Genomic DNA, 21,977 nt, shown 5'->3' with positions numbered 1-21,977 from the left:
CCAAGCAATAACCCATAGCTTAAACTCCTTAGCTATGCACCCCCTTAGCCTCCTTGAACCGTTCTCCACACTTCTCAAACCCAACACATTTTTACCATATAGGAGCCCGTACAGTAATTCAGATTTCAGAAGCATGTCAACATTTGACAAACTATGACTTTATTCAATATAACCTCTTCATATTGACCATATTAACAAGACACACCCATTGGCCGTCACTTGTGATTTGAATAAGGAAAATATCAACTTACCATAATTTTTACTTATTGATACAATGATATTAATGGTCTAAAGTTGCGCATTGACAAATGTGAAAGTCATACTAAGTAAACAAAAAGCTAAACATGGTTGACTCTGCCAAAAAGTAGTCAAGTTCTCCAACTAAAAAATAGATCTTAATGAGATAAATCACATAAGTGCAAGCACAGTATATACCCATAAAATGTTGAGTCAGCTTCAGTTGCAACAACCTTGGCTTAGTATGATTTTCCTATTCCAGGTGGTCCGTACAAAAGAAAAGCTATAAACTTCATGTCAAATGGTGCACAGTCAATGTCAAAACTTAAGTAAATAAAACCTGTAAACATAAATAACATAATCAAATGATGCAGTCATCGAGCTCTAAAATAATAGTTTAGCACAAGTTCAAAAGACTACAAAGCAATTAACCAAATGAAACACTTAAAACCCACTTATTGTTATTCCTATAAAAAAAAAAAAAATTAAAAAAAAAAAAAAAAAAAAAAACAGAAAAGCACAATATCAATTGTGACTTGAAACTTGATTGCCACTAACTGTCACATACCGAAAATAGAAACACACCTGTAAACATAGTCAAACGACACAAAACCATTAATCTAAATCAAATGCAAATCAATCTACATATATAAACCCAAAAAATGCAGTAACCAAACTCTCTGAAAATAATTAATATCACTAACCAAATCAGGCAATCAAATGACACACCACTTCGTTAACAAAATTGTAAACCCGACCTAATTCATAAACTGAAATCGCTACAACGTACTTTTCTCTTAAAATCGACCACCTCACCGCCATTACCAAAATCACGTTGCGACACGTATTTGAGATTGATCAAACCCTCAATATTGAGATTGATCAAATCACCAGAGCTACAGCCTCAATCTTCACAACTCCTCATCTTCTTGCAGCAGATCAACAACTAACAAAACATATTAGAAATCCCTATATCCTAAAACCCCTTAAATCAAACACAGTTGAAAATGAAATCGTGTTGGTAAAAACCCTAGATCTACCAACCACCCCACAAACAAAGCTCTGAAATCATGGAACACTAATCAGAATAGGCAATACCTTATCTATAATCTCTACAAAATATATAAAGTTTTTTGAAAAAATTGTAGAGTAAGAGAGATTACCTTCGATTATGCTACAATTGAAGAATAATCCCATTCCAATTGCAGCATCAAAAGATGGAATCAAACCTTAGCATCAATAAACTGAAAAAACTCACAGCAGGCTTCAATGGAAGTGAGAAATTTCAGAGTAAACGAGTAGATCACAGAGTACACGCTACATTAGAGGAGAGAGAAAATGAAGTTGGGGTGGAAAGAAAATGGGGGTAAAGCAAAAATGGCACAAACGTAGAATAAACCCCAACATCAGGGTAGAATCGTCCGTGCACTGGCCTACTATTCATAAGGAACAGTTCCGCCAAACTTCTCTCTTTTTAAAGAGTGTAGATGTAGATAACGATGTCACATGGGTGTTCATAGTTGCGCGAGAGAAAAAACTCCCAAGCAAATTATAAATATATGAGATGGAGTTGCGATACCAAAGGTAGGAAACACAGCCGTTCAAACACAACAAAATTTCCCAAGAAAAATCATCTTACAACTCTCCTTAACAAAAAGATACCACTCCAAAACTTTTACAAATCAAATTCATCATTAAAAAAGTTTCCTAAACAGCATCTATATAACTAGAACATTAAGAAGAATTTGTCTAAGCACCAACAACTTCAGTGGCCTCACCCTCAGCAACAGTTTCCTCAGCTGGCCTGTCTAGCTTTACACCTACGTCCTCGGAGTAGTCACCGTGAACCTACATCAAGCCAAACAGGCAATCAATTATAGAATCAGAATTCTTGTCACTATTGAATGATAGATACATGATCAACTGCTTCAACACTAATTCAGAGAAATTACTTACCTCCATCAACTTTCCAAGATCGAATTTGGGGGCCTTGAGGATTTTAACCTTTCTGATGTACACGTTTTGCAACGGGTAGATGCCAGTTGTAGCCTTTTCAATCTCCTTGCCAATGGACTCGGGGATGAACTTAGCAACAAGATCCTTGAGATCACAAGAGCTAGCCTGGTTGACCATGATCTCACGCATCTTGCGGCGGATCTGCACAAAGATTGCCACGTTCATTACACGTTAATATCTAGTTAATTGAGAATATGTAATAGGAGAAACCGATCATAGCAATGACCAACCTGGCGGATCTGGCTAGACTGAGCATAGGTGGTCCTCTTGACCTGGTTTGGGCGCCTCTTTGTGAAGGCAATACAGAACATACGAAGGGTGAAGTTGTCAGTGGTCTTGACATCAACATGAGCCTCGATCAATGTCTGCCACTTGCGAACAAGGGACCTCAACTTGTCTGTGGTGAAGTCCATGCCCTAGATAATTAAAGACAATCATCACTCATTAGCATCCTCTACTTTTATGATGAAGTAACAAAGGTATACAATATACGGTGCATAACTGCATAAGTTATAATGGTAGTTACATACCCAGAAGTTAGTGAGCACATTACGGCCCTGAACATCCTCAGCCCTAAGACGAATCTTCCTGAAGAATTGATCCTCATCATTTTGAAGATCAGCCAATGAAATTTCGAAAACTCTGTGCTTGAGACCCTCAGATGCAATCTAAAATTTAACAAATGAAATTCCATAAGCAACATGGCAAAAGGCAAAATAAATCCTAATAACCAACAAAAAAGTAGGAATTCATAATATGTCAATTACAATAAAATCATACACAAAATATTAAAAACTTAAACAAGCATTCAACAAACCAACATGATTTTTCACTGGCAATTCAACAGAGTTTTAAACACATGACACTACTTAAAGTCATTTCTTAAAATTCCGAACACATAACACTACTTGGTCATTTCGCAAAATTAATAACTTTTGTTTCATAACACTACTAAAGTTATTTCTTGGAATTCCTGGATAATCACCTAATTGCAAAATCAACCTAACCTAAATGGGTTCAAACAACCAATGCAGTTCATGACATTTCCACATGTAACTCTATCCAACAACAACAGAAAAAATACGCAATTAAACAAAGAACCCAAAACAGAAGAATACAAATTTCACTCACATTAAATCATAGGATCAAATATACAAGCAAAACTCACTGAAAATTACAGTCTTTACTGCATCAATATAAAAACACATCTTATCTAGTTATAGGAATAAAAAAAAAAAAAAAACATAATTTCATCAAATACTATCATTGTATAAACCATAACAGACAGTTTTGCAATAGCTACAATGAAATGGTGGCCATTATAATTTAGTAAATCTCAACCCTTCAATTAACAAGACTGTAATTGACTTTTAAAAGATATAAAAAAAAACCATATAAAATCAGTAAATTCTCCGCTTTAATTCTAAAACATCTATTTAAGATGGATTAATTTTTTTTTATGAAAAAGCATATCTACAATATATAATTTGTTCAATGATTATTGTAAGATTTGTAACTTAAAAATTAAAAAAAGCTATCGCACTGCTTTCAAGGAGTACATTTCTCTGTTTTTGGCAGGATGATCTAATACTCTAATCAAACAAGACCGCATACAAACACATTACACATGTATGATACTATGAGCTCATGAACATTTCTATGAATATATTAAACAACAATAATTGAAAGAGAATCAATGAATTAGTAAATCCCCAAATTGAGAGATAAATAAACTGACCTTGGTACCCTGAGTACGGGTAACTAGGGTTTTGCCAACATTCCTAATGTTGAAGATTGAAGGAGCCTTGATATCATACCAATCCTTCTTAGCAAAGGGATCCGAACTGCATCAACCAACAACAACAACATCAACATCAACATCAACAAAAATCACCAATCGAGATATTCGAATAAAAGTTAGGGTTAGTAAAACATACGCTTTCTTCTTGCCTCCCTTCTTACCCTTGGAAATCCTCTTGTTCTTCCTGCAAAAAAACAGCAGAATGAAGGTATTAGAAACTGCAACAATGGAGGAAATGGAGGAGGAGAGAGAAAGGAGGAGTACCCGACGGCCATGGTTGATGAATGAGAGGGGTTTTCCTGCTAGCAGCTGCTGCGCTCTCTTTCTCTCTCTGTTGCTGCTTAAAGCTTGAAGAAAAACCCTAATGACAAAGTGGCTGGTTTTTATACACACTTTGTTCAATTGAGGGCTTTCGTTTTTTCTGGGCCGAAAAGGATTTACAATCTAACATTCGAAAATGTGGGCTTTTTTTTTCAAGTTTTGCCCGTTTGCTCATTTTTGTTACTACTATGGTCCTACAATAGAATTTGTTATATACACCTGGTGTCCTGTTTATATCGTACACGCACAGTCATTTACTTATTTAATCAATAAATGAGCAAATAATATTTTTACTTATACTTATTTGTTCATTGATTGAGCAAATAACCCTGCGTGTACATAATAGGTTCTCGTCCTATGGTGTACAATTGTTTTTTTTTTCTTGAAGGAAAGTATAACCGTGTTTTTAATTATACTCCCTTCGTATCAAAAATAATAGACACGGTGTAACTTTGCCATATATCGATGTATTAGTTTGACTTTTTTACATAATTACATGTTAATAAAAAAATATCAAAAATAACATATTATGAAATTTTATATTAGCACATACGAAGTATCTAAGACCACATTTTATTACAAGATATATTTTTATTACGTAAATAAAATAAAATAAATATACTCAAACATAATAAATGTATATTGAAAAAAATTAATGTGTCCGTTATTGTGGGACGGAGATAGCATCAACTCTTAAAAAAAATTAAAAAAAAAATAATAAAAAATAAAAAAGGGTAGCATAAACTTGATAATCCAAATATTAGTTTTATATAATAGCAAAAAAATGGTCAAATAGTGTCAATTATTTGTAAACGGATGCAGTAAATTTATTAAAATTATTATTTTTTTCTACTGAACTTTAATTGTTCTTTATGTTTTCTAAAATCTGGTTTCTTTACTAATTAAACTATTTTTCACTAATTGAAACAAATTTTTCTAAACTTATATTTAACGAACTTTTTTTTACAAAAATTTAAATATTTAACTAAATATTATTTGAATAAGATGTTTGAAATTTCTACTACTTTGGAGAACTCTTGGTGGATTTATCAGGTTTCCTAGGCTAAGCGCATTGCACATTTGATATTTGGAATTGGCTAACATCATTCTCATCGCATTAAGTTTAATTATAGATCATCATGGTTGATTTGATGCTTAATGGCTTGGTCGAGTCAAAACTAAATGTTTGAGCGTTGCTAGGCTATAGTGGCTCATAGCTCTTGGCGTAGGGAAACAAAGGTCTTGTAGCTAAGAAAACCATGGTGATAAACTCATTGCTCAGCCAGCAAGCAACAGTCGCAGGACATGCAACATGTCGCGCATGAATGGATTAAACGGCGGAAGTAACTATGACTCTCTTAAGGTAGCCAAATGCCTCATCATCTAATTAGTGACGCGCATGAATGGATTAACGAGATTCCCACTGCCCCTGTCTACTATCCAGCAAAACCACGGCCAAGGGAATGAACGGGTTTGGCAGAGTCAGCGGGGAAAGAAGACCCTTTTGAGCTTGACTCTAGTCCGACTCTGTGAAATGACTTGAGATGTGTAGGATAAGTGGAAGCTTTGGCGCAAGTGAAATACCACTACTTTTAACGTTATTTTTCTTACTCCGTGAGTCGAAAGCAGGGCAATGCCCCTTCTTTTAGACCTAAGGTTCGCTTTGTGGGCCGAACCGGGCAGAGAACATTATTAGGTGGGGAGTTTGGCTGGGGCGACACATTTGTTAAAAGATAATGCAGGTATCCTAAGATGAGCTCAACGAGAACAGAAATCTCGTGTGGAATAGAAGGGTAAAAGCTCGTTTGATTCTGATTTTCAGTACGAATACAAACCGTGAAAGTGTGGCCTAACGATCTTTTAGACCTTTTGAATTTAAAGTTAGAGGTGTCAGGAAAGTTACCACAGGGATAACTGGCTTGTGGCAGCCAAGCATTCATAGCGACGTTGTTTTTTATCCTTCGATGTCGGCTCTTCCTATCATTGTGAAGCAGAATTCACCAAGTGTTAGATTGTTCATCCACCAATAGGGAACATGAGCTGGGTTTAGATCGTCATGAGACAAGTTAAATTTGCCTTACTGATGACAGTGTCGCAATGATAATTCAACCTAGTACAAGAGGAACCATTGATTCAGTAACATACGTGATAAGTCATACACGTTAGACTAAACAATACCAATTCAATGTGGGAAAAATATTTTACAAAAGTTGATTAATTTGTCTTGGATTAGATGACATGGTAAGACAACAAAAAAAATCAAGCCTATATACGTAATATAAGATAACAACTACTCCGTATTACGCAATTTAAGAAGTAGCTAGTGTATGGCCCAGACAATGCTCTGTTTTTTTTTTTTTTTTTTTTTTTTTTTTTGAATACTTGTAAATTTGTAATTGAATAGTATAGACATGTTCATTCTTTATTACTAATTATCATCATTATTTATAATTTATAATAGTTTTTCATTAAACCTTTGAATAAATTATTTATGAAAAAAATTATTGATTAAATATACAAATGTGTTCCTGTAAAAAAAAAATTATATAAACATGTCCGTTGTTTATAATTTGTAATAATATAATGAAAATAAACATATAGTTATTATTAAAATAATTAAATAACTAAAAATAATTTATAACAATACGGAGTACTGGAGTAGTTAATTTTTCTTGCTTGTATGTATTACCTCGATTAGTATAATTGGCAAATAATAGGATCGATTTTTTTTTTAAAAGAATTGCAGTTTTTAAGGGCGTGTTCTAATAGATTGAAATCAGCTGAAATGAATATTTTATAAGAGAAGGAAATTAGGAGCTGAACTGAAAATAAACGTATGAGAACAGACCCTAAATGTTCAGATTTCCATCCAATCCATATACTTATATATTTATGAGTCGAGCATAAAAGCATGATTAATATATGTATTAGATGGTAAGACATCTAATGCATATTTTTGTGGTTATGAGTTCGAATCTCATTATAGACATTTTTATTAGAATATGCTCATAGTTGAAAGATTATAGACATTTTTATTAGAATATGCTCATAGTTGAAAGATGGCATGACGAGGGTGCCACGTGGCACATAAACGTTTTTAAGAACGTTTTTTAATATATAATAAAATAATAAAGTATATATAGATAGATATTACTACCTCCGTTAATTGTTATCTGCAACTAAAACAATTAACGGAGGTAGTATAAAAATACAATCATCAGGATGCTCTTGAATTGGTTTGGGGCAACTAAAACAACGTTGTCTTGGCATGAACAAACTCCCCTTTGGCCCTTTTTTACGTGCATCAACAAAGTTGTTTTTGTCACTTCCCATGTTCTTAAACTAATTTGTACATGTAGTGTAAAATGGTCCAAGAGGTGTACTCTTTTGAATTTTTTCACCTAATAAAGGGAAATCCATCTATCTCATAGGATGGTAGGAATTTTTTTATTATCTATGAGACTTAAATGCATATCACATGGGTGATAACAAACTGATACGAGTAATAAATAATAAGTCAAAGTTTAATATATTGTACACTGCGCAATAATAATGAGATTAGTGACACTTTAGTACTAAGCAACACTTTTGAAAAAAAGCTAGACATGACACATTTAGTGAGCCGAAAGTTGAACGAGCTTACGTCCAAAATATGCAGGTTTGGCATAAGGTATGACCATATCTAGTCATTAGAAGCATTTGTAAACATTGTAGCAAAAATTTATTTCCCTACGAATTCAACAACGTTCCACGTAATATGAATGTGATCTATTATACTGTATAAAAGTGCATTTGTAGTCATACCAGTAGTTTTTAATTTCCAAAACAAAAAATTGTAAACATAAGTCAAAATATAAGTTTGGAAAAATGTGGAGTATTACTACGTACGTAATTAATTTGGTAAAGGTTAATTAGATATGAGAGGGCGGCAAATGGCGCGAAATTGTTACTAATTCAATTGTTTACTTTCCCAATTCTCTTAAACCCTAATTCCATCTTAATTCGTCAATTACCAGGTACTTTTCTTCAACTTTGCTTTTCATTGTATTTTATTGTTACTAATTCATCTGGATTTAACCTTGCTGTGATTAGTACCCTTTTCATTTCTAGGGGAATTAGTTAGGGTTTTAGTTTCAAGAGCACAATAATTTGTTTAAATGCAAGGACACTGACACAACACTTAATTCATTTTTATTTCTTGATTTAATGTGTCGATTGTTTCATAGTCTTAGAAATCTATTTGTTCTGATTGCCAATTTGTGGATTCCTCAATAGATTTCTTAAAATGATTGATGATGAATCTATGCTTTTTTTTTGTTTCTTGATTTAATTTTGTTTTGATTGTTAATTTGAGGAGTCTAATGAGCTATCATGCATTCATGATTTAGATGGGTCGAGTTGTTTCAATTTGCTGCCGAGTTTAGATGATTAGTAGTCCTGAGTTTCCCTTTGAAAAATGAGAAAAGAGGATCAACATTGATCCTTCTCTCAATGAAAATCGTTTTAGTTGTCCTGTAGTTTGTATTGATGCTCGATAAAAGGCGTTGAATGAATCATTTGTTATTGCGTTTGGTAGCCTCTTTGATATTGTTGTTATGCCAGCCAATTTCTTGTTCAAATGAAGTAGAAGATTGTCATTATTATAATCTTGATTTCCTATGTATGTATCTGTTGTTCTGTTCTATTGATCTTTATTATTTGTACTTTACGGTTGTTGTCTCAGTGTTGCTGTTATGGTCTAATTTGATCGTTTTTGCTGCTCAATCTAATTGTGATGAATTATTTTTAGGCATTAAACGTTAATTAATGGATTCTGAACTAAAGAGCCTACAAAAGAGACCCTTTATACAGAAAGGAAGTTACAACAAGGAAGTTGTGGAACAAGAAGACAGAATAAGTGATTTGCCAGATCATGTAATTGCTCAGATACTTTCTTTCCTTGAAACAGAAGAAGCAGTTAAAACTAGCGTTTTGTCTTCAAGGTGGAGGTATATTTGGAAAGGCATAACTTGTATTAGTTTGCGTGGTGCTAATGCTGATCCTGATAAATTTTCAAATCTTGTAGAGCATGTGCTTCAAAATTGCAGTTCTACAAACTTCCAAGCATTTGACCTTGCGTGTCCTAGTGCAATAGACTTATCTCGTCTAAATGCATGGATTGGCTGTGTATTAAACCACAAATTGGAAAAATTACAATTATGGATCAACAAATACTTTTACGAGTTACCAGAACGCCCCTTAGCACAATTCATTCTTTCTTGCAACACATTAGTAACTCTGAAACTTAAATCATGTTTTGATATTCATATACCAGAGTCAGTTGTTTGTTTTCCTTTTCTCAAGTTACTTGATATTGATGTTATATTCCCTGATCACATTGATGTTGTAAACCAACTCTTGTCTTGCTGCCCAGTGCTAGAAGAACTGGATTTATTAGGCTACTTGGATTCCCCAAAAGTGCTAAAAATTAATGTTTCTAGTTCTACCTTAAGAAAATTGAGCTTGGGGCTGAAATATGAGGGAGGCTCATGTGGAAATGAGTTTACTATTACTTTCAATACACCCAATCTTGAACGCCTCTCCATAGAAGATGACTCATTATCTCGGTATGTGCTGAAAAATTTAGTACAAGTCTATACTGTTGAAGTTAATTATTGTGCCTTCAGTCTTACTATATTAGGTCCTGAACATATTAACCGCCTCCTTGAACTGTTAAAGGGAGTTGCTGCTGCTGAAAACTTGATATTGAAGTGGAATACTTTAGGTGTAAGTTTCTTCTCTTCATTATATCCTCATACTCTTATGGTATCTAGACATCAGTGCTTCATGGTTATATTCTGAACTTAGTTGTTGCTTGTTACAAAAAAAATTGGTTTTATGATATTTGTATGCTGTTTTTCAATTGAATTACATCCTTCAAATTATATTTACTCTCTGTGAAGGCTCTCGGATCAACTCTCAGATATACCTAGCCAACATTTCCAAATTTAAAAACGCTGATTATGCATTTAAGTCCTTTCTCGGGTTGGACCTGCTTTTCAAAAGTTCTCCATAGCGCCCCTTGCTTGGAGGTTCTTATTTTGGATTTGGCGAGTGGCAGCGTCTCGAGTATGATTAATAAAAATAATTATTTTAAAAAAAAACTCCATATCTTATTAATTGCTATCTCTTACAATTTTCAGGAGGATATAAATGATGAAATATACCAGTGGTCTCCGCCAGACATTGTCCCTAATTGTCTGTTGGAACACCTCAAGGAAATTGGAATCCTTTGTTTCGAAGGAAATGAAGACGAGTTACAAGTAGTAGAGTATTTGCTGAACAATGCCCAAGTTTTAGAGTTTATGTGGATTGGCTTTGGTTTGAATGACATGAATGTTGAAGTTTTACAGAAGTTATTGGCGTTTACCAGAGCCTCCAAGACTTGTGATGTTCAGATCAATAAACGCCTCACATATAAAGTTGACTCACTTGATAGGATTTCCATATGGGGAGTTTGAGATTGTTTGGCTAATTGTTGTTTATGATAATTAGTGTGACGAACTTCATTTTCATGCTATCATGTCGATCTTGTTATGGTATTGGAGAATGGAGAATTATCGTGACAAGAAAATTTCAATAGTCTAATACTCTGTAAATTGTTACCATTGAAGTCCTTGAAATGAGTATTATGATGTCAAGTTCATTAGTATGAGGTCGAATTTCAGTGACACCGAAGGGCAGGCACATATGTTTTTTTTTTTCCTGTACTTCATGGTGACTGAAGGCTGCTAGGTTTCTGTACTTCATGGTGACTTAAGGCTGCTGATATTACAGTTTGGACTTGATTATGGATTTTTGAGGATCCACACAAGTCTAGTTGTCTAAATATATCGCGGCAGTTTGCATGTAGATATGTTGAATTCCGATTACAGCATACTCAGAGACAATGAAGCCTAAGTTTAGATTGTTGGGTTAGCTAATTGCTAGGCAGTGATATCAGCTGAATTTTGGCCTGGCTGTTCTCAATATTGGAATAGAATTTAAGTAGTAGGGCTTAGGTTATACAAGTATTTATGTTTCCCTTATTTCACTATCTTATTACGGAGTAATTTTTACTTATTCCATTCCTACGTATTGTTATATTTACGAATTTTTATAGCTAAATATCTTTTAATTCTGCATTGAAATACATTATAAAAAATACATATTTGGTAGATAGTGTTAGCAATCTTAGCATACGTCAAAGTTAAATCAAATTAGGCCTTCATATTAGAATATTAGATCATAAAAAATAAGGTGAATTGTTTCGGAAATTGTGAGGCTTTTTTCTAAACCAAGAAAACGAAAGGAAAAACAAAGTTTACAAATGGTAGAATCATGTATTGCTTACAAAGCGTAATTCACCCAATGAATGGGACTCATTATGAAAATTGTAACCAATCACAACAATGATTAAGCAATAAGGAAATTTATTATACAACTTTTTTACAAAAAGTTAAAAATCAAAAGGCAAACGAATAACATTAACCCGGTTTTTCATAAGTATTCGCCTCTCTGAAGTCTGCGATGGCACTTTTTATCATCTCACCCGCGTGAGGTTGCACAAACAAGTGAGTATTATCAAGGACATGTATTATGAATTTCTGGTTTGCTGGCAATGAAGCATTCATATTGATAATAAACTGCGCCATGGGTATGTCGCTAAAAGATGGAAAACAAGGAGAGAAATATATAAAGATTAGACCTTCCGAGTAATGAAAAAATCAGATATTTCCATGAGTGCATGGTAACTAATGATCAGAAAATCAAACATTCAATCAGAGCATTTCAAACATGTATCAAATCCAACATGCACTTAATAAAGAGAACACGCAATGTTGAAAGCATATCAGAAACTTTTTTCTTGGTCAACAGGCGCAGAAATTACAGCCAGTTTTGTAAATTTTATAACACAAATTAGAATTACAGAGGAAGCTATTTAATGGTACCTCAAAAAAAAAAAAAAAAAGGAAGCTATTTAATGGCAGGATAGTGTGCTATTTGTATCCACCAGAATGAAATCGTTTTCAGACAAACTAAAGTGAACTGAAGAGTGGGTGTCAGTCAATGAGAAAGCAATGGTTTTGTAGGCAGCTGAAGAGTGGGTGTTGACGGAGTGGATTGAGCTATTGAAGTCCTTACTGGAGCAAATTGAAATTCGTAAGTTGGATACAGGATAAAGTAAGGACTTCAATAGTTCAATCCACTCCGTGTAGCGGAAGTGAATGCTATATGGAAGCAAAGTCAGCCAAAACTTATTCCAGCAGGACTGGTATTGATTGGTCTACAATCGATCAGTCACAAGACACAAATGGCCAACTTAGTTATGATTCAGTGATTCAAGTTTGTGGTAGCTCTGCCTCACACTGTGTGGCATTGGCTACTTTTGTTTTGATCAAGGAATTGATACACAAGGGCTTACAAAAGGTCAACAATCTTATTGAAATGGCCTAAACAGTGCAGGATAAGAATTACCTCCATTTTCATTTCAATATGAAGGAAAAAAAACCCTGTGATATAGGCATATAGCATACAAGTATATCTTAGTGGTATTGTTTGATCTAGCTATGTTCCTAGATAAAGTGTAGCAGCCAGGGCCCATAAACTAGAGAAGGAAGAGTTAATATATGGGTACTTAATTATAAAATGTGTTTTGTCATGCGCGCGCGCGCACACACACACACACACAAATTACAATTCAATGACAGAAATTATGATACACAAGCAAATCATTATATCATACCAGGAAATGAAGAGTCCTTTGGTGGCATTCACCATGATAAAATAAAAACTCCACAATATTCACCTGCACCTGAAGTATAGACAATAAAAAGGAGTCAAATGGGAAAACTCTGGTCCAGCTAATAAATTATCTTAAAGACATACGACAAAACATTAATCCAACAGCAAGAGAGACACAGTCAAACAACTCGAGTTTTAACAAAGTCAAAGGAGGAGTCTCAAAAATTTTCATAGATACAGAGGAAAACAGGAAGAAAGCTAATTAAGGCTTTATTTTGTTTAGACAGACGGGAGCTAGGAAAAAGAGTTCAAACACACATCACAAGTTCTTCCTAGCATTACTTTCAAACACAAGGACGTTAAGGGAGAGTGAACTAACAGATCAACTCCATAAAGCAGTTTATCAGCCCAGAAACACAGGCAAATCAAATTAGCTACAAAACTTTAATGCAAAAACCCCCAATGAATCTAAGAATGTGTTGGCATATAACGGTTCCATGTGCAAGAATGGTAAAATGTGCAAAATCTCAATGGAATAAAGAGCCAGCCCCAGTAGTGAAACCGATGCAGAGAAAACTATGGCAAGGTTGCCTGAAGTTGAGAAAGGATATTGAAGGGGAGATATAGAGAAGGCCAGGTGATACTCACTGAAGTGTTAAATCCGTAAGATAACTAAAATGCTCAACAAATAAGATCTACAATAGTTTCCTTTTACTTTAAAACTACCTCTCGGTCAGGGAACACGATTTAGGAATAGGAGTAACACTACTTCTACGGAAGGCATAAGATGTATTGCTCCAAATTCTTTAGCACGGAAGCATTAATAGATCAATGATCTCCACTTAACTCCTTTGTCTACTCGTAGATTAACAATGTCGAATAAAACTCGTTTGTTAATCTACAAGGAGATTAGCAACATGTTTTACATGACATTGTTAGCCTACGGGTAGCCTAAGGAGTTAAGTTGAGATCATTGATCTATAAATGATTCCGTGCTAAATCAATTCAACAAGCAATGTGTCCTAAAGCTAGACAGCTAGAAATTGCCCAACATGAATAGGCCACACAAACTTTAGAAGCTTTACTCGTGCTTTAATATGATAGAACAAGATTCCCAATTCTCCACAAACTTGCAACAAATCGACGAATAATCTAATGAATCCACTCTTCTGATCACTGTTACACACACACACACACACACACACACACACAAATTTGGGTTCTAAAATACCCCATCATTCTAGTTTCTTGAAGTCAATGCTTTGTAACTCTCTACTATATAAACAGCTTTCTCTCGTCTTTTTGCCCTCATTCATTATATGATCAATTGCAATTCTAATTCAGTACTTTGAGTACAGCCTAAGTGAAGAAAACAAATCAATTGAAACTAATTATCAAAACTGATCTTTAGTAAGTTAAATGTAACATTAACTAGATTGAATCAAACTCGCTGAGAGAGCTACAAATATTCGACAAACATCAAATTTCCAACAGAAATCAATTAAAATATATATGTCGTTTTATTTGAATTCCATCAATCAAAGCATAATAGCTCAATAATCCACCTTAGAAGAACCCTAATTTGAATAAGATTAACGATTAACACTAGATTGCGAAATTGATATTCTATGATTAAAAAGAAAATTACCTTAAAAGCTGCTTCAATGGAAGACAGAAAGCTCAGAAGCTGCTACAATGGAGGATACAGAGAGAGGGGGAACGGATGCAGCCAGGCACTGGCACGGCAAGAAAAATGCGGAGTAACTTTATAGACCTGGGGAAATTTTTAAAGATGGGCAAGGGCGGAGGGCCTACCGCCTACCTTTGGAGGTGTGCTCATGGACCTCATGCGGTCATGCCATTGTGTCTCGTGCACAAAGCTAAACAAGTCGTGCTTAGAGCGAGCCAAAAAAAATAAAAGTTGGTTGTGTTCCGACGCGAAGCTGGTTCCTATAGTAATCGTTATATACTCCGAATTTGGTAAATTGGTTACAAAAGATGAGGTGACTTGTCTTGCTTGTGTCCTACTTACATGGACTAAGGTACCCATATCCGACATGAGTACGTGTCCGAGTGTTTGACTTGACTATTTTGTGATAAAGTTTCATTATTTTGAACAAAAAGCGAAGTGTCCAAATATCGTACTCATGTCTGAGTGTCAAGGGTTCGACATGAGTACTTGAGGTGAAATGAAAAGTCCATGTAACATAGCTTCTGTGAACTTTGAAAATAATGGTCATGCTCAACTTGTGGCTAACTAGTGTGCCTCTCATGCACTGTTTGTAGCATGTTACCGTCGAGTTGAGTCATTTTCTTACCATGTCCAATCAACTTTCATGTCGACTTAGTCCGACCCATGCCCATCACCAAGAGTATTATTGACCCATCTAGTTTTTGGTCTAAGGAACTCGAGTTTGGAAAAACTCGAGACTCAACTTAAATTCGATTAAAGACTTAAAGTCTTACAAGCCGAACCCAAGCTACTAGGGGTGAAAGTTCAGTTTGCGATTTGGATTATAGCCAAAACCGAATCCAAATCGAATTAATTCGATTTCGGAAATCTCAACCCGAATCCAAACCGAATTAAGATTCGATCCAATCCAATCCAAACCGAAATTTGTTCCATTTTTTGTCTTCACCTAGATAATTCCTACAACCATTCCTTGTTAACTACATTCTTTATGAGGGAGTAAGATATTGAGAAAGGTGAGTTGAGAATTAGGTTTTTTTTAAAGTTTATATATGAAAGGGGAAAGTGGTTGGACAATATGAAAAAGAAAATGGGCTTAAAGTATTAGGTCGAAATTCGGTTTTCGATTTTAAACCCCAAACCGAATTCAATCCATAATCTATATTTTTAAATTTTTCAATCCGATCCAATCCAGTTTTCTGTTCAGATCAATTTTAATCCGAATTACTTCACCCCTACAAGCTACCTTGAATACCCAGACTACTCGGCTCATTAACAACCCATTGAACCCAACACCCCTAGTGGCCCTAGTAAACATTGTAAAATAAATGGGACCCAAATTGATTACATGTCAAAAAAGAAACACCTACGTGTCAATTTACAACAGAAAGAAAAAAAAAAACAAAACTTTTCTCTCTCCTCACTCTTTCAGTTTTCCATATCAGAGAGAGGGCGCAAGTTTGTCACTCTCACAAAAATCTGAGGGTTCCTTCATTCCTTTCTTTCTTCAATCTTTTTATACTTACCGTTACCTACTCAAACTCACCTTCCTTCTTTTCCTCTTTCCTCCATTTTCTCTCTCCTCATTTTTCAAATTTTTCTGGTACAATTTTACGCCTAAATTATGATGACTCCTGAATGTTTCTCTCTCACAAACCCTAACCCTAATTTGGGTGGAATTTCATTGAAGAATAAGCTCTCTTCTTCATCAATGGCGTCCTTTTCGTTTGCTCCGCCTACGTCGTCGTTTTCTGTGCGATTTGAATCAATCAATCGTCGTCGAAGAGCGTTGCTGGTTTCTGGTATGGCAGCGTCGCCGAAGGGGTTAACTGGGTCCTGCTTACCGAGTCGATATCGGCAGAAGAAGAACCTTTCCGTTGTTTTTGCTGCTTCTCACGAAGAATCTGTGAGTTTATATATTTTTTTAAGCGTTCTATTGAGTTTTAATGTTTGGAATTTTGAGTGTTTTTGTTGTGTTTATTGGTATGATTATTGTACTGTTTGGAGAATTTGATTGAACAAAATGGAGGGTTTTTGATTGAGAGAAAATTAAAATTGGTTGAAAGAAATGCAATTTTGATGAATTTGTACTACTGTGCGTAATGTGAATGGAAAATGTAGGTCAGTTGATTAATCAATTCATGTCTATAGATATATTTTTGGATTATTGGGTACCGGAGAAATCAGGTGAATTGAATATTTGGATGATAATTACATTCTTATGTCTATTGAAGAATTGGGTCCCCGACTCTGTGCTAGTAAGCTTGCTTAGGGCTTGATCATTTCCAGAGGTGTTTAACCGTTGCTCTCGACTTCCCCACACCCGTAGTAAAAAAAACAAAATGTGAATCAAATGAGTTCATAGTTGGGGTTCTCTCTCGCATCCCCTGTTTCTGAAGGGAAGAGGTAGGCAGGATGTTGATAGTAACATTTGATGTACTTCGTATTTGATATTCATATTCTAGGACCCAAAAGGGTGGTTACGACCTAGAGATGATAGATTTTTGCATCCATTAATTGGTGCGTGTAATCTTCATGAGCCTCTAATGAAATCATTTTGCTATCAAACGTGGCAACGTCTTCAACTTAAAAGGTGAAGGTCGATGAAGCAAATGAGCAGCTAATTGGAACCGAAATGGGTGGTTTTAAATTGATCATTTTCTCCTACTGATCATTGCTGTTGTATAACTTGAAAAATGCCAAATTCAAGATGGCTTAAGTGCCAGTTTATTTTGTTGAAAGCCATATTATATCATTCATATGATCATTTTGATAAGTATATGTTATTGGAAAGAGTACATAGTTCTTAGCTGATCTAGCTTAAAATTAATCTTTTTTCCTGTAGTTGGTTTTTGTAGGGCTTTTTTTAATTATTATTTTTACGTAGAATGTCTATCTACATATTGTCTTAATGCTATTACTATTTTGTGAATAGTGCAACTTATGTGCAGTTAATGCACTGTAATATACTATCCTCTCCTCTATGCTGCAAGTTGTCCTCAAAAAAATATATTTGAGGAAATCCATCTCAATTATTTATGTTTTCACTTGCTGTGCAGCCAGCTTGTGATTTTGTATTCCAATTTAAGCTCTTCTTACCTTTGTTGTATTGTGAAAGTTACAATGTCACCATGTCATTATTGCCTTTCTTTTGGCAACTATGTTGGTTGAGATGTCATGGTAGAACATGATGCACATCAGCTTTCTTCTTTTTTTTGGTGTCCTTTATTTAGATATATACTTTATTTTTGCATGAACTTGATCCTTTCTATTGACATCTCATATTTTATTGAATGCTTTTGAACTCTAAAGTCCTCGGAAGCGGAAATTGATACGGAGAAGGATGATATTAACAAAGGTGGTAAAGCGTCTCAGGAAGCTTGGGAACAAGCTTTAGCATCTTTTAAAGAGCAAGCCTTAAAGCTACAAAGTGTTTCACAAGAAGCATATGAAGTATATATGAAAAAGGCAGTTGTTACACTGAAGGACACTGCCGATAAATTGAAGATTCAAGCTGATCAAGCAAGGCAGGATTTAAGTGTAATGACAGTAGAGTTGAGTGAAGAGGGTAGACAATATCTTGCTACAGCAGCAGAGAACTCCCCGGAACCTGTGAAGGATGTAGTGGAGACCTTTGCTTCTGCTCGTGATCTAGATGATGTATCTAAAGTCCGTGATTTCTATATAGGGATACCATATGGTATGACATTTACTTGGATGTTCAAATAAAGCAGATTTCTAACAATAGAGTTAATTTACTCTGATGAGATTATTATGTCTAGGATGTGCATGCTGTCAATCATATTTTATGTATCCAAGTTTTTTTTTTTTTTTTTTTTGGTCTCAAGATTATACGTCACGAATATGATTGTTGTCAATCATATTTATGCAACAAAGTTTTTCAATTTCGTCATTTGTTCTCATAATCCTGGATTGTTTGGAACTTTCATAGTCCAATGACTCCAATGCATGTTTTCTTCTCCTTGCATTAGTTTAATTTTTTATTTACTGTATATTTCATTCTTGCCTTGAATGGTCTCTCATATAACTTTTAAATTTGCAGGGACAATTCTGTCTGTTGGTGGCTTCCTTAACTTTATGATAACTGGAAGCCTTTCTTCCATTAGGTTTGGTGTGATCCTTGGGGGTATTCTTTTGGCATTGAGCGTATCAAGTCTAAGATCATGGAGGAAAGGGGAGTTTAGTGATACGACTTTGAAAGGGCAGGCAGGTTAGTATCTGGTTGGCAACTTGGCATATTATATATGTCTATGTGACGATATGTAAAATTTTGGATTTTAACACCAGTTCAGTCTTGCACTGTTTGCCTTTGAAATTCTGTGGATACTTTAATCTTTTTTTTTTTAATAGTTTTGCCTTTGTTTGTAGTCTTTACCCCCTACTCCAAACAAGGGGAATAGATGGAAAGGCAAATTAAACTGCTCATATAGTCATATGTTGTGCCTATAGTTGAGCTGAACAATCAAATCATCAAAACTAAGTTTGTTATATCATTATCATGGCAGAAGCTATTAAATTTCAATTGCCAAACTATTCACCAAACTGCAGTTGACTGCATTGACCTCTTGAGGATGCAGCAAGCAGCTGCACAATGCACACACTCAGGCACAGCCCACCTGACTATGTCGCAACTGATTGTTTCTTTTATTGATTTGGTACTTGCAATCTTTAGACCTAGTGTGGTCTGTAAAGTGAAGAAGCCAAACATTTTTATGAAGTGATTTGTTAGTTTGCAAGGCAGGCATGTAGTTTAGGTAGCTGTATCAATTAGCAAAAAATCTAGCTCTGTACAGGCATGCGATAAATATGTAAATAGAATTGTAATTAATTGTTTTATTAGGTCAAAATATCTTACAATAATAATACTGTATATAAATGCTTTTAGTTTGACATGGAAATGCATTCTTCTAACTTCTAATGTAAGATATAAGTTTTTGCTTTGTTTGTTGACTGGCTCAAGCCTGCTAATAATAGATTAACTTTCCATATAATTATCCTTATCACCTCCATAATGATTCCACTTGATTTCTAAACATGTTTATTTTTGGTTACGCAGCAATTACTAGCATTTTATTTTTAAGGGACGCGCGCTTGGTGTTTGAGGTAAGATTGGTGTTTTTTTTACTTGATGTGCCTATCTATTGGTGCACTTGCACATTCGACATCCTTCAAAAATTGTTTCTGAAATCTGTAACCTTTTATTGCAGGGGTTGACATTTTTTGGACTTCTGAAAACAATCATCAGGTTTCTATCTTACCACTGCTTTTTTTGTGTTTCCTTTTTTCTGTCTGCAATATTTGTTTTCATTTTTGAGCTTACAGCTCATCCCTCCCCCCCCCCCCCCCCCGCGCCTCTTCTATCTCCTTGTTTTGGTTGCGTTTATGTGCTTCTTCGAAGCTGAACATAACAGCTGATAGCTCACATTATGTCTCATCGTATACTCTTTCCTAGAAATATTGTCCCTTTATATATCAAAATCAATAATTATACGGAGTCCCTTAATATATCTCATCGTATAATGATTTGCAATGTGGATTGATGTGGTCTGACAAATTTGTGAAGTTTAGTTACAGTGGCATTATCAAATTATACACCTGTTTGTTTGAAACCATTTTCAATGATAGTGTATTTTGAATTGGCATATGACAGCTAAATCTGGACTGAGGTAAAAGTAAACGGAAATGGTGGTCAAACCATGTATCTTTTCTGCATGAATTAGTACTTTATCTTTATTTCAGGATATACAAAAAAATAGTTTTATTTTCAGCCTGTAGTGCCATTCCATTTTGCTCTTTCTTAATTTGATGTGTATTCTTGTCCATGTTTGAGTAATGATGTTTTTTATTGGCCGAGGGAGTGCTTTCAACTTCTAACTGTCCTTTTTGCTTTAGCAATTAGTTTCAGAATGTTGATTTGTATTCACAATTTTGTGTATGACTACTATTTTCATCACCGATTCTGATTTTGGATGCATCTTTGTACAGTGGGGCAGTTGCAGCTTTCTTTATATATAGGATTACCTATGACAAGAGGCAACCAAATATTGATGGGGAGGCAACCAGTTAAAGCGTAGATTAGAACCTACTGTTTTTTTCATCAAACAACCACCAGATGACACGTGATGCTAACGCAGATCTCAGAGTTCAATTGAGGTTGAGGATGCTCAGTTGTGTGCAAGATCTTGGAAGTTTCAATCAACTATAAAAGCAAGTCCATAATTTTAAAAAATTTGTTGTATTTTACCCTTTCTGTGTCCCGATTTAAATTTGTTCAAAACGCAGGTCTCTTAGCATGTAATAATAAGCAGGTGTGTTGGCCTTTGCTGGCACATGAAGTTGCTTGCTGTTGCCCAACCTTTAGTCTATGCACAGCATCAGCAGTTTATAAAGCAAGTTTCTAGTAGACCTAGAATTTATTATTAATTGTGAATGTGGGAGAGGATTGTTGGCGGTTTGAACATGATCATTTTCAAAGCAGGTGTTAATTTCTGACATAAATTGCGGTGATGTTTTTGGAAAAAAATATTCTGTACAAATTTTGTGTGCAAATTGGTAATGAGAAAACTCTGGGGAATAAGGTTACACTTGATTGATTATAGCATGAGTGCCTGGTACTGTTCATTAAACCATAAGCTAGCTTGACTATTCCTCTCAAAAGTAGCAACTGAGTTCCCATTAGAATTTTGTGACAATGATTACAATAAAACGATTGTATACTTCTGCTCTTTTTTTTGGTAAATTCTTCCGCTCTTGACATGTTTCTTTTATTGCATTTGTCATCATGCAAATCCCATTATTAATAATTCTTACAAAGTATAAAAAGTTGATTTTGTTAAAAGAAAACTACATTGAGATTCAAAAAAGATTTCATATAAGGAGTAGTTTTATCATAACTATGTTTTGTAACAAGTAGAGTTTGAGAATAGTAATGATTATTGAAAGTGTCAACTAACTAAAACAATGAAGGAATTATTATATTTTTTGGGAGACGAGTAAACTGCAAATTATTAGGTTGAGCAACACGGTTAATTAAACAATTTACGTATTCTAGTAATCATATTAATTGTAATAATGTGTATTACAATCTTCATTTTATAGGGTTCAATGTGCGAGAGTTAATATGCATAT

At 34.7% G+C, this 21,977-nt stretch overlaps 3 protein-coding genes and 1 pseudogene across 3 annotated transcripts; 3 read left to right on the top strand and 1 right to left on the bottom strand.

Annotated features, from left to right (window-relative positions):
- Positions 1 to 1,837: 1,837 nt before the first annotated feature.
- On the bottom strand, positions 1,838 to 4,427 carry LOC145623662 (small ribosomal subunit protein eS1-like). Its single transcript, XM_081676506.1, has 7 exons — positions 4,319 to 4,427; positions 4,191 to 4,238; positions 3,992 to 4,097; positions 2,784 to 2,921; positions 2,484 to 2,669; positions 2,194 to 2,394; positions 1,838 to 2,085 (listed from the first exon to the last, which is right to left on the bottom strand). Exons 1-7 carry the CDS (start codon positions 4,327 to 4,329, stop codon positions 1,987 to 1,989), a joined length of 789 nt encoding a protein of 262 aa, XP_081532632.1. The 5' UTR covers positions 4,330 to 4,427; the 3' UTR covers positions 1,838 to 1,986.
- Positions 4,428 to 5,852: 1,425 nt separating this feature from the next.
- On the top strand, positions 5,853 to 6,718 carry LOC145625588 (25S ribosomal RNA; annotated as a pseudogene).
- Positions 6,719 to 8,374: 1,656 nt separating this feature from the next.
- LOC145609823 (F-box/FBD/LRR-repeat protein At2g26030-like) lies at positions 8,375 to 11,479 on the top strand. The gene is made up of 4 exons (XM_081665237.1): positions 8,375 to 8,391; positions 9,165 to 10,141; positions 10,318 to 10,464; positions 10,558 to 11,479. The coding sequence occupies exons 2-3, from the start codon at positions 9,182 to 9,184 to the stop codon at positions 10,345 to 10,347; spliced, it is 990 nt and encodes a 329-aa protein (XP_081521363.1). The 5' UTR covers positions 8,375 to 8,391; positions 9,165 to 9,181; the 3' UTR covers positions 10,348 to 10,464; positions 10,558 to 11,479.
- Positions 11,480 to 16,263: 4,784 nt separating this feature from the next.
- Positions 16,264 to 21,272, top strand: LOC145623661 (protein FATTY ACID EXPORT 3, chloroplastic-like). Its single transcript, XM_081676505.1, has 6 exons — positions 16,264 to 16,734; positions 18,141 to 18,528; positions 18,892 to 19,059; positions 19,906 to 19,952; positions 20,057 to 20,094; positions 20,835 to 21,272. The coding sequence occupies exons 1-6, from the start codon at positions 16,453 to 16,455 to the stop codon at positions 20,914 to 20,916; spliced, it is 1,005 nt and encodes a 334-aa protein (XP_081532631.1). The 5' UTR covers positions 16,264 to 16,452; the 3' UTR covers positions 20,917 to 21,272.
- Positions 21,273 to 21,977: the final 705 nt, after the last annotated feature.

The sequence above is a fragment of the Chenopodium album genome, chromosome 3 (assembly GCF_948465745.1).
Source record: "Chenopodium album chromosome 3, dcCheAlbu1.1, whole genome shotgun sequence".
NCBI lineage: Eukaryota > Viridiplantae > Streptophyta > Magnoliopsida > Caryophyllales > Amaranthaceae > Chenopodium > Chenopodium album.
This window is presented reverse-complemented; position numbering and strand designations above follow the sequence as displayed.

What these genes read in the sequence shown, in the direction of transcription:
- LOC145623662 (XM_081676506.1), bottom strand. An exon ending in ATGTGCTCACTAACTTCTGG is followed by an intron (nt 2,670 to 2,783) that starts GTATGTAACTAC and finishes TTAATTATCTAG; the next exon opens with GGCATGGACTTCACCACAGA. An exon ending in ATCTTGGAAAGTTGATGGAG is followed by an intron (nt 2,086 to 2,193) that starts GTAAGTAATTTC and finishes GGCTTGATGTAG; the next exon opens with GTTCACGGTGACTACTCCGA.
- LOC145609823 (XM_081665237.1), top strand. Translation starts at nt 9,182, where the DNA reads ATGGATTCTGAACTAAAGAGCCTACAAAAGAGACCCTTTATACAGAAA. An exon ending in TGAAGTGGAATACTTTAGGT is followed by an intron (nt 10,142 to 10,317) that starts GTAAGTTTCTTC and finishes CTCTCTGTGAAG; the next exon opens with GCTCTCGGATCAACTCTCAG.
- LOC145623661 (XM_081676505.1), top strand. Translation starts at nt 16,453, where the DNA reads ATGATGACTCCTGAATGTTTCTCTCTCACAAACCCTAACCCTAATTTG. An exon ending in CTGCTTCTCACGAAGAATCT is followed by an intron (nt 16,735 to 18,140) that starts GTGAGTTTATAT and finishes TGAACTCTAAAG; the next exon opens with TCCTCGGAAGCGGAAATTGA. An exon ending in ACGCGCGCTTGGTGTTTGAG is followed by an intron (nt 19,953 to 20,056) that starts GTAAGATTGGTG and finishes CTTTTATTGCAG; the next exon opens with GGGTTGACATTTTTTGGACT.